The sequence below is a fragment of the Guyanagaster necrorhizus genome (assembly GCF_019112545.1).
Source record: "Guyanagaster necrorhizus MCA 3950 unplaced genomic scaffold BT62scaffold_2, whole genome shotgun sequence".
NCBI lineage: Eukaryota > Fungi > Basidiomycota > Agaricomycetes > Agaricales > Physalacriaceae > Guyanagaster > Guyanagaster necrorhizus.
This window is the reverse complement of record NW_025064881.1, coordinates 185,852-200,044: the sequence shown is the minus strand read 5'-3', so window position 1 is coordinate 200,044 and position 14,193 is coordinate 185,852. Positions and strand designations below refer to the sequence as shown.

The 14,193-nt window shown below is 43.3% G+C and overlaps 2 protein-coding genes across 2 annotated transcripts; one reads left to right on the top strand and one right to left on the bottom strand.

Moving 5' to 3' along the window:
- The first annotated feature begins 1,470 nt into the window (after positions 1-1,470).
- Positions 1,471-3,660, top strand: BT62DRAFT_1030868 (uncharacterized protein). The gene is made up of 4 exons (XM_043178334.1): positions 1,471-1,537; positions 1,604-1,999; positions 2,122-2,985; positions 3,044-3,660. Coding segments are annotated over exons 1-4 (1,764 nt in total). The 5' UTR covers positions 1,471-1,536; the 3' UTR covers positions 3,547-3,660.
- A 1,789-nt stretch (positions 3,661-5,449) lies between these two features.
- Positions 5,450-6,220, bottom strand: BT62DRAFT_925914 (uncharacterized protein). The gene is given in 6 exon segments (XM_043184904.1): positions 5,450-5,658; positions 5,706-5,858; positions 5,900-5,901; positions 5,912-6,137; positions 6,181-6,182; positions 6,193-6,220. 3 exon segments carry the CDS (start codon positions 6,037-6,039, stop codon positions 5,782-5,784), a joined length of 207 nt encoding a protein of 68 aa, XP_043045233.1. The 5' UTR covers positions 6,040-6,137; positions 6,181-6,182; positions 6,193-6,220; the 3' UTR covers positions 5,450-5,658; positions 5,706-5,781.
- Between the last annotated feature and the right edge of the window lie 7,973 nt (positions 6,221-14,193).

Sequence of the window (14,193 nt, the reverse complement as noted above, 5' to 3'; positions counted from 1 at the left end):
CTCTGAAAATGAATGGGAATGAATGGTACCAACACTATGTACGGGATAACATGCAGTGGGATATGTGGGTTCACATGTAAAATCACGGAAAGATAGGAAATCAATAACATTTTGCTCATAAAGCCGGTGGCAGATCTAAAGTACAGGAGCCTCCCCCTCTGCCTCCAGACAAGCAGAACCGTGCATTCCAATACAGAAGCAACGGTCCTACACCGGTAGAAAACCCATCATACCGTCCTTCCTCACCCCTGTAGCGACAGAGTCTTATCGAAGCCCAACTCCACGCTCGGAACACCATACACCCTAGAAACCCCCTCCCTATCCTCTCTCTTTCAAACCTCCATCACCCACGGCCCTCTCCGCCCGCATGGTGACTTGACCATCAAACTACGCACTCAGGACAAGGAGATGCAGCGAGATGTATTTGTCAACAACAGGATCGTCAGCCGTAAAGTGCCTCCGAGTCCTCGACGTATCTGGGATCTGTATAGCAACCGCGTGTGGTGCCGTGGTGGGTCGCACATCAATGTCAACCCCAGTCCATATCCCACGCGCAGATGGAAAAGAAGAATCATGTAGATGTGCTGATGCCTATCAACGGATACGATTGGCCCGTGCTCGTCCCACCAAAGGACACCAACCTCGACCTCATCCGCATATCAATCTAGGTGTGGAGTACGCGTGGGCTTGACATTCTCTGTTTGCGACAGGTGGGTGGGCAGACGGAAGATCTCCGCACAGAGGAATGGAAGATGGGTGTACCGACTATTGGATCTGTATACACAAAGCGCCAGTGAGGTCATGTGCTACTTGAGCGAGCTGGGCCATCCTTTGGTTGTGACTGCGGAAGAGGAGATACGAGCAAAGATCGAGAAGAAACTGTCAGTATTGCAGAGCATCAAAGCAGCCTTTTCCCGTAGTTTGTTTCACCTGCTGTCAGAGATGCAGAAGCGGGTGTCAATGAATCCTGTGGATAAAGTTGTGGGGTTGGCATACCTTCTGATGTTAGGGGAGATGCCGGTGTACTATGAGATGCAGTCCCTTGAGGATGCATGCTGGTGGGGGTCTTGCTGGAGTAGTATCGGAATGACTTTTTCTTCCTGTTCCCTGAGTCAGGGGACGGGAACAGGAAGAAAAAGTCATTCTGCAGGAAGGAAGGCATCGACAGGATGAGTTGGTCATTAAAGACAACACCAGGAAAAAAGCATAATTCGAAATCATCGCCGACCATCAATGCTCAATACCGGAAGGCTCATACACACTACTAGGCAGCCTCCAATAGACAGCCTGCTTGGCTGGGTCCAAAAGCAATGCTGTATAGTGCGGAAAAGACACCAGGAGATTCGGGGGTCGCGAGACAGTTTCCATTTTGAGGAGCTTACATCATCGTCACGGAGGGCGAATTTGAGACAAGTCTCAGACAGCAATGGATATATAATGGAGCTCTGGGGCTTCTCTTGAGTCTCTCGCCGAACATCTCTCCACACCACACAGTCAAGTTGCTCACTTCCTTTTTGATCTTTCAAATCATACATCAGTCTGTCTCTTAGTTTCTTTATGATTATCCCATACTAACCATCTTGTTTCCCCTCTCTTCATTCAGTGCTTTCTGCTGAAGTTGTTGAGGATTACATTTGCCTTGCTAAGAAGTATGAGGAGGCTCAGAGCTCTGTTGATAGGGACTCTACTATCTTCTCAACCACCATTGCAACAGCCTTCTCCTCTCTAGGCATTGGCAGCAATGCCATGTCCAGCACTACTTCCTACACTTCTGATGCACATGCTGTCTCTGATGCAGAGGCTCAATTCTACTATGCAGGCCTTCATTCTGAGCCCACATTGCTTTACCGCACAGGCAAGAAGTGGTCTCCATCCAGAGGACTTGAGGCCCAGTGTCATTTGAAGGAGCTGTGTGAAGTCTTCAACCATCCAATTAGGACAGTCTGGAACCATGACTTAGGTTGGAGAGTTGTTAAGATTTTAGATGCTCACACAGTCAGTTAATAGGTATCTATCACATTGTAGAATTTGCTAACTAGGATTTCTAGATCTATTTTACAACAATAGATGTTGTTTGTTTCAAGATGGTCAAGATGAATGAACCACATGAGGATAAAGAAGGCACTGATGAAGAAGATGCCAATAAAGAAATAGCAGAGGCTAAGAAACCACCTATTGGTCCTGTCACTATTTGGATTGGTGTCTTCCCTGAGTCTACCTCTGCCACAGCTGCCCACAATGCAGCTCAAGATATCCTAGCCCTTCTCAAGGACTACCAGATCACTGATGTCGATGTCGACTTCCGTGAGTCTTTCTACACACGTGAGGCTAATCCTCAGCTTCTCAAACCTGTCAGTGATCTGGACCCACTTGTTGATGTCATTAGTCCTCTCACTCCCACTCTTGGCCTCCATATCTCTACCAAGGCCAGGCCTGACACTCAGGGAACAATGGCCCTCTATCTTGCTGAGGGTGGCAGCAGTGATAACCTCTTGGGCCTTTCATGCCGTCATGTTCTCATTGAATCCAAGGAAGCCAATGTTGACTATGTTTACCACCTCAGCAGGCCTCGTAAAGATGTCATCCTGTTTGGCAACAGAGCATTAACTAATCTCATCAATTCAATCAAACTTGGAATCACAAGACATGGCATCATGACTGAGTACAGAAAGAGACAGATTGAACAGTTCAAGGAGAGAGAGAAGGGCACCAATGCTGTTGACATTGAGAATGCCAAGGTAGCCCAGATTAAGACTCAGAGGTTGCTGGAGGAGGAAGAGGAGGCAGTGAAGGCACTTGAAGTGTTGCTGAATCAGGTCAACAAGGACTGGAAGAGACTCAAGCACTGCATCTTTGGCCACATTCTCTGCTCCCCAGCTATCAGTCTTGGTGTTGGTGAGCAACATTTCACAGAGGACTGGGGAATTTTTCAGATCAATCAAGTCAAGCTTGGTGATGGCTTCCAGGGCAATAAGATGGATCTTGGTGTGTTTTGACTATCTGACTAAGACCATCTACTAACCTAAATGTTATTTATATCTAGGAACAAAGCTAACACCTGATGAGTTCACACTCAAATGTTTCCCCCATGGAGATCTCAACTGGAAGTTTAAATATCCCAATGATCATCTGCTTCCACTTATGGGTATCATTACCGATGACTTGATGCATGCCCCTGACATGTGGAACTCAAATGGTGATCCATGCTTGTTGGTCATCAAGAGTGGCAGTGCCACTAACACCACCATCGGCCGTGCAAATGGCATCTTCTCTATCATTCGTGACTACTTCCAAGACATGTCCATCAACCAAACCTCCATGGAGTGGGCAATAATCAACTATGACAGCAAGTCAGAAGTCTTTTCAGAACCTGGTGATTCAGGCTCAATAATTGCTGACATCCGTGGCCGTATTGGTGGCATGCTTACTGGTGGTTCTGGTAAGGCAAAGTCCCCTGATATAACTTATGCCACACCATTCTGGTGGCTCCTCAAGCGTATCAAGGCAAATGGGTTCCCCAATGTGCATCTCAGTGTCATTGCCTAGGCATTTTGACTTCTTCTCTTTCTCTTACACTCCTTTATGTATTTCTTAGTTGTTAGTGCAGACAAATGCTTTGACTGCTGGTGGATTGCTGTTTAGGTTCATCTTTATAGCCCTACATTGAGTTTAGTCCATTCTTGCTTATACATATCGGGACGTTCCTTTGTTTCACCAAGCTCTTTTTCCCCTGATTAAGTGATATCATCTGTAGTTTTGGACCGTTCTTCCTCCTTCCTTAATTTTCAACCCCCCCCCGGGGCCTCCGGCGTAATTTATCACCTGAAAGTACACAGTGCCGCGAAAATATCTACGTTCTGACCTCGGGGTTGCCGGCCGATGCCTCATGTTCATCGTTGAGTGTTACTTTTTTCTGTTCAAATGTCAGATGAGAGGATCCGGGGCAAACCGATGTCAGTGTTGCTATGGAGCATCCCATCAGGTATACAACTATTGGTGCTGTCGGGAACAATGAGTCTTGTGTCTATGTCGACCCCCGCACGGAGAAGACAATGTGCTACTGATATTTCGTGTCTAGATTATGCATGGTCCCGCCACTAATGACCTAATGGTCTTTTCCTGTCGGCTATAGACTCAAGGGAAGAAACTGAGGCATTGGTAAGGCTAGGATACGCTTGCCCTTCAAACGAGGAGTATATACCCCAAGTCGAGCATGGAGAACAGGCTGCAAGTACAATTACCTATAGCAAATATTCCGCAGTCGTCGACTACATATCCATTTCGACTTCCTTGGATATCGAAAGATATGACATGCATTGGCGACCAGCAATACAACCTAGCCATTTCTTTTAACAAAAGTATACATGGCCAAGGCCAATGGTGACCCGAGCTCGAGGACCGCGATAAAGCGTGGCAGTTTAGGGACGCCAAAACCGACTTGGAAAGTGCGTTCATCGTATCAGATATCGCGTATGAAACTCGTCCACGGTCAGACATTGTATTGCCCATGCTGACTGGTAGCAGGAGATTTCAATGGATGTCAAGGCTGTCAGTTCCACGAAGGGAGGAGAGTAAAGAAACGAGATGAACCTAAATGACAAGTTCACTAGTCCAAGCCCTAGACGTCAAGGTCATTAGTTGTAAGTACAAAAAGACGAGACGAACAGACGAAAACCGGCCGGTGCACATGTACACGTCTCAACAAGAGGCAAGATGGTTGCCAGCCGTACCTAGTGGATGAAAATGTCACTCCTAATTAACGGCATCGCATATTGTAATAGAAAGGCACGTACAACGCAGGGTGTCACAGTTTACAGCGTCGGGAGCATCTGCTGACCAGGAGGCCGCAACCTTCGGTAGCGTCAATATCGTAGCAGAACGGGACCGGAAAAATGATGGTTTAGATGCCTGGCTCTTATGCTCGGAACGTCAACGTTCGTGGAATGGGGCATATCCTCCAGCCGGCTAACGGTACTCCTCTTCGTGAAGAACGTACCTGGTAACACGCTCATCAGCCTAGAACGATGCTGCGAGACGGCTAAGCATACCTTAGGAAGTGTTTCGGAGGTCATCGTTCATAGATCTTGAGAAGTATAAGTTGGCACGGCGACGTGAGAATGCAAAGAACGGGTGCGCTGTGACTCATCTTGATTTCGATAGGACAGCTGGCAAACTGTGGACTAAACAGAGATCAGCCTGGTTTGTGCATTCGCGCGCCAACATTCCACGAAACAAGGTTGTTGCAGAAGTAAAGGAAGACCGAAAACGTGTGCCATCATCTTCGTATAATGAGAGCAATATATTATCACGGCTAAAAGGACACAAAACGATGGTTAGTCAAAGTGGATGCCGGGGGTCGGATCGTAGTGTCGGCGCAGCTGATGTAGGACGAACACGGCCAGATGGGTCGGGACCCAGCGCGTAGGTCGCGCCTATGAAAGTATATTGTGTAGAAACGTCCCATGGACACTTTTCAGATAAGCTACCGAGACAACTGTGCGAAGACGTTGAGGATAAGTACCTCGTAATGGCACACTGGGGGGGTCCCGAGATGGTACGACGCAACGATTATATGATGTGGGGCACACGAGGGTTTGGATACATTGAATCCTAGCGTTCTGGTATGTTAGAGTGCCGGCCTGCTCAATAATGTGACATCTAAGGACTGAACATCAGCATCGTTCAAGTCACATCTGTTTACGTACTTATAGATAGAACTAACTCCTTAGAACTTTCGTCATGCGATTGCGTGCAACCTGTAAGTGATACAGATGCCGAGTGTTAATTACATGAACGAAGTATGGGTCCGGCAGACAAAAATAACTGACTTAGAATCGGGATATCTGTACTTGGCGTCGTACTATGAAGAGCGGGTTAGTTTTTTATCTGACGCCAGCGAGAATGCGGCAACCTGAGTACGCTAGACGTGCTGGCATTCAGAATAGTCGGATGGAACTCGGATTCATGACATGAGAATCCTGAAGCGTGATTGCCGGACGTCCGCAGACGAGGGAACGAAACGAGCTTCGGATTTAACATGGAGAACATTGAGCTAGAACGAAGAAATTGGCGTTCTATACATCAATGGTTAGTCCCGTCGATGTCGGCGTTGAGAGGATCGCGGGCCTCCCAACCATCTCTACTTGGCCATTTATAGCAGAAAAGCATACCATAGTAAAATTAGCTCCGCACCGTTCGCCTGAACGCATTACCAGGAAAGTTGGGGGCGGAGGTCGTTGCTTTGCCAGCCTGGCCAGGAATAGGTTTCTCGAGAATATTGGCGGTATATCGTACCAGAAGCCTAATAATACCACGAAATGTAAGAAATCCAATGAATAAGCCTCGAGGCTTCAATCTTATATCCTAGCTTGAATATCGAACGTCGACTATTCTTGACCGCCCAGTTGACCGTTTATCCCCAGCGACTGCCACCTTCCCGTGCGGCCCCTATCGGGTTATCATTGGACTCTAGGACTTGGCAATTATAGTGTTCTTCGTGCGAGAAGCAAACCATCAATTATTCAGTAAGAAGCTTCGGAGAAATAATAAGCCGGCTGATCTGTACGTGGTCGGAGCATAATGTTATATTTCGTCTCCTTCGTAATACGTCCCCTTGGATTTATTGCAGACGACGACAATTTTTTTCTTCAAGTTTTTGGGTGACGGGACTCGTCCTGTGCACAGAAACTGAGGGGGGAAGCTGGATTGATTCGTAGAACGTCATAGGAAAGGCAACGTGTCCGGCAATTTCCGACGTTGTTCGTCCATTTGGATCAGATTCTTCGGACCGGACATGATAAATGATGCACCACTGCTGACGTTTTACCTCGTTTTACCTCTTCGTTCAGAGTATCTATCGGCCATGATTTGTCTGTACACCTATCCCCCTCTTTCATAGTATCTTCATCATCAACTTATTCTGATTTATTCAGCCTCCTCTGTGCCTCAGCCTTTTTCCTTGATATTTTTTGGGGGCTTTGGTGAAATTATGAAGAGATTCTAGGGGTATTATGGACCACCATCAAGGTGGACTGTGAGGAATTCATTGTCTGGTATTGTCTGTTCTCTCTGCATATTCCAATTTTCATTTTTGCTGATTCTCAGTGGTTTGACTCTGAACTCTGACTTGGTGAACATCCATCAACATTCAGCCCTAGAATGGCTGGATAATGATATGCTTGTTTCCCACTTGAAGTGAAGATTATCATTTATTATTAGTCATTTTCCTGCTTCATGAAGAGATGGTTTATAGTCAGGTTCATGAGTACATTCTAAGTGAAAATGGCTGGCCTAGGCTAGTAGTAGTCTACATATGATTTGAGGGCATTTACAGTAACAGAATAAAGAGTATAATTGTACTAAACTTTGTGTATGTAAATAGAACAGTTATAAGTAGACATGAAAACCAGATGTTGTTGAATGAGACATGTAATATTTGATGCAGTTCTGACTATATTATATGCCATCTGTTATAGACTCTTTTGTTTTTCTATACCTTTAAAGTTCATACTGACAGTATATATACCATGTAGTTACTTCCACAACCTCAGTCATTTCAGCTGTACTATGCCAACTGAGGTATGTGTTATCTGGCTTATATATCTTGCATACTTTACTTACTTGCTTCTTAGTTCTGATTACATTGTTCATCTTACATTAGGTTATATGGCTTTGCCCTGGTCTCTAAACCTGTTACAATTTTTCCTATTTTTTTCTAGTTTTCTTTTTTGATTAACCCCTATTTATGCTTAGTCAGAGCATCTAGACTAGCATTTGAGACCATAAAACATGCTTAGTCACCATAATAGGCAGAGTTGGCCATTGTTCTTCAACAATGATGATGCCCCTTGACAACAGACAATACTCTTATAGATAGTAATGACATTTCAAGAGCAACAAGTATCACAGCACAGAGATACACAATTAGTAGGCATATATTTAGCTAAAACATGGACAGTATATAAGTAGTGTAGCTCTTGCTGTATATCCCCAGCTTTGAGCTAAAGTTTATTCTTCACCACTTCATCTTGAGCTGACTGACTTTGGCCTTAAAGCATATGACTTCATGAATGCATATAGTGAATGCTAATATGACTGTATAAACTTGATACAGTATCAGTTTATTATGTGTTCTTATTATATGTGACTTGGGCTTAACAAAACCAGTCAAGGAGAACACACAATACAATTTACCCACAAGAGTGACTCAATACCCACAACTATCTATATGAATAATGTTAAGCCCAAGTGACATGTGATCTACACACATGATAAATAGGCACTGTATCAAGTTCATACAGTCATGCCTAAGTTCACTTTATGTGTTTGTATGGTGTTGTGTCTCAAGGCCAATTACAAGTCAGCTTGAGATAGAATAGTGAAGATAAACTTTAGCTCAAAGCTGAGAATATACAGTGAGAGCTACACTACTTATATACTGTTCATGTTCTGGCTAAATATACACCTGCTAATTGTGTGTTTTTGTGGTATGATACTCATTATCCTTGGAGCATCATTACTACCTACAAAAGAGTATTGTCTGTTGTTGAGAGGCATTGTCATTGTTGAAGGACAATGGCTAACTCTATCTATTATAGTGATTAAGCATGTTCCATGGTCTTAAGCACTAGTTTAGATGCTCTGACTAAGTATAAATAGGGGTTAATTAAGAAAGAAAAATAGAAAAAAATAGAAAAAAATCATAACAAATAACTGTAACTCTTAACTATGTTGACAATGAGCTCTTCTATTACTCAGCTTTCTGAAGCCTCTCAGTTCAACAGGAAAAATCTTGCATCTTAGCAGGTTAAGATCACTGAAATTATCAGTAGTAAAGACTTATAGAGATATGTGGATGGAACAATTCTATGCCCACCTACTGTCCAGACAACTACAGGTACAACACTGACTACCACACTGCTTCCATCAGATCTCATACTACTATACTCATCTACACTATTATATGATAAATGGAAATTCCATGACTCCCACATATGCTTACATATTATTCTCAATGTCTCTAACCCTATTGGATTAGGGGTTAAGACAACAGGCACAGCAAAGGAGATATAGAACTTACTAATAGACACCTATACTGTTCAAAATGATATGACACTATCTAAAGCCTAATGAATACTTCAGAACATGAAGTATACAGTGAGTGCTGATATGAATACTCACATTCAGGATCTCCACATGAAGCATACTGCTGTTGATAATTTATCTGAAACTGGATGGAAATTAACTGACAAAGACTTCTAAGAAATCATCATACACTCTCTCTCTCACAGTGTAAACTGGCTCTTGATCATACCTTCTCTGTAACAGTGGAAGACATCAGTTGAGATTATATTACTCTTGTAGACTCACTATATTACCTTGTATTCCAATAAGACAGATGCATCTCTTGCCCTGAACACAAAGTCAGCTACTGATAAATAGTGCTCTAATCCAAACTGCAAGGCCTGTAAATGTTCAACTCACAACATTATGGATTGTTATTGGCCTGAGAGAGGAAAAGAGAGTCAGTTCCCTGACAATTTCAGAAGAAATAGATGGAATAATCAGGCAAACAACACAACATCCAGCATACAAGTGGTGATAGCTCCTGACACACCCCAAGCAAACATGATGATAGCCCATATCCCTCATATTGCATTCATAGCACATATAACAATAAATAGTGATGAGACTAGCTGAGGTATAAGAGTGGAGGAGATGCTGCTCAAAGAAGATGTTATAGTATTCACTGGAGGGGATAATACCATGTATATTTATCAGGCCAGAGATGAGCTGAGTGATAAAGAGATGCTACACCTTGAAGATGTCAATAGTGATCCAGATAACTCAGATGGATTTGAGATAATTTATTCACCAATCAATTTAAATCTTGAGGAAATTGATGATGACAAGGCTCTGGACCTGGATCTTAGTCTCTTTGAGATGGAGGAATTTATATGTGATGCACCTGTGGCAGACAAAGCATATGTATCAATGACATTTGAGGGATAGAAACTGACCAAATCACTGCACTTCATAGACTCAGGAGCTAGCAACCACTTCATAAAGGATCAGAAGGGTTTCACAGAGTATCTGGCACAGCCACTTTATACTGGCTCCTCAGCAAAGCAGCTAGAGGGCAGATTCACAATTCTGAGAGTGGAAACAGCTAGCAAACTATTCCATCACAAGACTAGAGAGAACAAACTTATGAGGCTGACATTCAAGAATGCATTATACACACTCTTGCTGGCTGCAAATCTTATTTCTATCAGTGCCCTTAATGCAGCTGGATTCTCCACAATGTTCAGAGAAGGACAAGCAGTTGTCAGAGATGCAAATAGTACAGAAGTCTTCACTGGATATAGTGAGAGTAGAATGTATATCTTGAAGTGCATTGGCAATGAGGGGAATATACCTGCTGAACACTTTACAATATTATCAAGGAGTGACCCAACCTCACTGTGCCAATAGCATCACCATCTTATGCATGCAAGTGTTAAAACAATCAAGAAAATAGCCTCAAAGAATCTGATAGATGGGCTTGCTAATAAAATCACTGACAGAGAGGTTGAGGAGAAGTGCAAGGACTGTCTCATAGCAAAGCATACACATCAACCTTTTGATGAGTCAACTGAACTGAATGTGGAACCTTTGGACTTTATGGTGATAGATCTGTGAGGACCAAGCTGGATGATATCCAATGAGAGAAAGTCTTATTTTATGCTAATTGTAGATAGTGGCACATCTTTCAAACATGGAGTATTTCCCACTGATAAATCAGATGAGACAACAATTCAGGCTTTTGATGATTTCTGAGTATGGCTGAGAATCAGACAGGTCAACAAGTCAAGAGACTACATGCTGATAATGCATTTGCAGAGTTGAAGTGGGTCAACTACCACAAAGTGCACAGTATTATTCTGGAATTGACTGCACTCTACTCATCTGCAGAGAATGGGCTAGCTGAATGAGCTATCTGTACTACCATTCAGGATACACATGTATTACTATGAGATTCAGGCTTACCTCACAAGTACCAGGCAGAGGCAGCCACCATATCAGTTTATATCAGAAATCTGATACCATCACATTGCTATCCTGACTGCATGCCTGCAGAGTTGTGGACAAACAAACAGCAAGATGTCTCTCACCTGCATGCATTTGGTAGTATGCATTGGATAAAGATTCCTATAGTAAATGGACAACAAGTTACTGGTAGAAGCAAATTGAATGAGCAATCAATCAGGGCATATTTACTTGGATATGCTTCTGGAGATCATTACAAACTATTTGATGAATCTGACAAGATCTTTATCTCTCATGATATCATTTTTGAAGAAGGCCTGCCAGATTGCACACTGCCAGCTATGGGGGAAACTGAAGTGAACAGTGACCTTTTTCATGATACCTTGAAGGATCCAAATAAAATGTTGACCAATACTACTATTGATAGTGCTCAGCTAGACATATCTGAAGTCTATAAGCTAGTACATGAGAATCCAACACTACTATGTCACTCAACATGGATATCCAACTTGGCTCAAGCAGCTGCTGAATCTCATGAGTATCAGCAATCTGAGAGACATGCCAGGGACATGGAGAAAGACTGGGCAACTGACTCTATACATCTATGAGCAGCAGTCACACAGATGAGAAAACTTGGCATGAACCTCAATAAGTACATTGCATTTTTTGCTGATACTAAAGCATTCCACTATATCCCAAAGACATATAAGGAGGCTATGAGATTGGATTCAAAGCAATGGGGAGCTGCAATGGATGATAAGTATAACATGCACATTCAAAAACATATCTGGGATTTGGTATCAGTGACACTAGAGATGAACATAATAGACTTGATGTGGGTTTATGATATCAAGTAGAATAGTGATGGAAATCATGTCAGAGACAAGGTAAGACTAGTTGAAAAGAGATATACTCAGCAACTCAGCATTGACTATAATGAAACTTGGGCAGCAGTGACTCAACTTGAATCAGTCTGAATAACAGCCACAATTGCAGCAAGCATAGACCTCCATCTCTGGCAAGTTGATTTCATTTCAGCATATCTAGATAGTGAAACAAAGGAGGATATTTACAGATGCCAGCCAGAGAGATATATTGTATCTGACAAGGAGGATAAAGTCTGCAAACTTATTCACATCATTTACAGAACAATGCAGAGAGCATATAATTGGTTTGAGACATTAGCCAAGATGTATGATGACCTCAGATATTATACCTCTTGAGCTGACCCTTGCATTTGAATAAAGTGGGATGAGAATAGATCCTTTACTATAATGAACACATATACAGATGACATGAGAGGCATCAATGAGTACTGAGGAGGCTAGCAAAAGAAAAGAAGAGCTTGCTGAATGCTGAAAAATAAAGAATGTAGGGGAGAAGAGCTACTTCTTGAGTATGTGAGTGAATCAAGACTTGAATACTGGTATAATGTGACTATCTCAGTGACTATATTGGGAACACATTATTGAGAGGTTTGGCCTGTAAAACTGTTGCAGGACGACACAAGTACCTGATGTCAATCTTATATAAGCATAGACAGTTTTGTCCTGAGTCGACGGTCAAATTGCCTTTAAGCAATTGACCGTCGTACTCAGGTAAGTAGTAGTCATACGTACCTCTGCCTTTAAGCAATTGATCATCATACTCAGTCTGGCCTATTATCCACTGCGTAAAAGTAACCTGCCTGCAACAGGTTATGGGCCCCGTGCTTTAAGGCCTATTTCGAGTTTTTTTTCCCTTCACATCTTGCCTGTGCCCTGCTATCTCTCCATCAGTCATTTCACTACTGAAACGATATCACCACATACGTTATGCCATCCTTTGACACAATCAAAAAGAGCTTCGAAAATCTAAATGCCTCCAACTATGGCGAGTGGGAAGAAAACATGTCGGCCTTACTCAAAACTTGCCATGAGTACCTTATCACCATTGGCCGTGACCCTGAACCGGAGTTTGCAGACCCCGAGAAGCCAACATACCAGGAGAGGAAGGACTGGAAGGACTGGAAGGAAACTCAGGTATCGGCTGCTGGCACAATCTACCTCTGCCTTGATGAATCCCAGAAGGCTCATGTCAAGAGCTGTCTTGACGATCCAGAGAGGATGTGGGACACATTAAAGGCACACCATCAGCAAAGAAAACTGGCGACTCGATTTGTAGCCTACGACAGCTTCTTCAATCTCAAGAAGGAGACAGAAGAATCACTTCCAGACCTTGCCAGTTGGGGTACTCAAATCATGAGTCGTATCCATGCTCTGTGTCCTGCTCATTTTGGTCTCCAGCAGTTAGAAGAAGAGCTTCTTGTTATGGCCCTGATTCGTGCACTCCCTCAGCCTGAATTTGGAAACTTCGTCACATCGCTATTCCTTCTCTCTGATAAACTCACTCTCGAAGGACTCTGCACTGCATTTCACAATGAAGAAAACAATCAGAAGCTGTGTGCTGGTGATCCAGCAGTCTCTGTCGCTCTCAAAGTCACACCTTTCCATTCAGCCATAAATTGGGCCACCAATGCCGCTGCAAAATGTGGATGGTGCCTTCGTGAGAATCATGCAGAAGAAGAATGTATAACCAAGAAGTTTTCACTTAAACGGGACCATGAACGTGCTGCTGACTGTACTGCTGGGAAGTATCGTCACAAGGGGGCCGGAAAGAAGGACTCGGAAGCTGCTAACTCTGCCGAGGTGAAGGAGGAGACTGCTAGCCAAGCAAGTACTGATTTATCATCACTTGCTGTGTCTCATTGGAATACCGATACAGGTGCTTCTCATCATATGACCCCTCACCGACAATGGTTCCGACTCTATGCTCCACATGTCGTTTCCATTCGTCTTGCAGACAATTCAGTCATTTATTCAGCAGGGATTGGGTCAGTAGTATTGGAGCCAGAGATTCAGGGGGAGAAAGGCTCGGTGGTGGAACTTCTTGACACATTACATGTACCAGCATTGAAAAGTAATCTCTTATTGCTCTATCATCTTACATGGGAAAAGGGATTCAGGATCTCAATCACTGGATCAGATGTCACTTTCAGCCAGGGTGAAAAGATCTGATTCACAGCAACTGTAAATGAGAGCAATATTGGCTATATCAATGCTACCACACATTCGTTCTCAAAATCGACCACTATCATTGCAAACTCAAGCTCTACAAGTACCTGCC

Bases quoted from the DNA above. Each gene is read 5' to 3' on its own strand.
- BT62DRAFT_1030868 (XM_043178334.1), top strand. The intron at 2,000-2,121 runs GTTAATAGGTAT...AGGATAAAGAAG, and splicing joins TTTAGATGCTCACACAGTCA to GCACTGATGAAGAAGATGCC. The intron at 2,986-3,043 runs GTGTGTTTTGAC...ATTTATATCTAG, and splicing joins GGGCAATAAGATGGATCTTG to GAACAAAGCTAACACCTGAT.
- BT62DRAFT_925914 (XM_043184904.1), bottom strand. From the start codon at position 6,039: ATGTTAAATCCGAAGCTCGTTTCGTTCCCTCGTCTGCGGACGTCCGGC.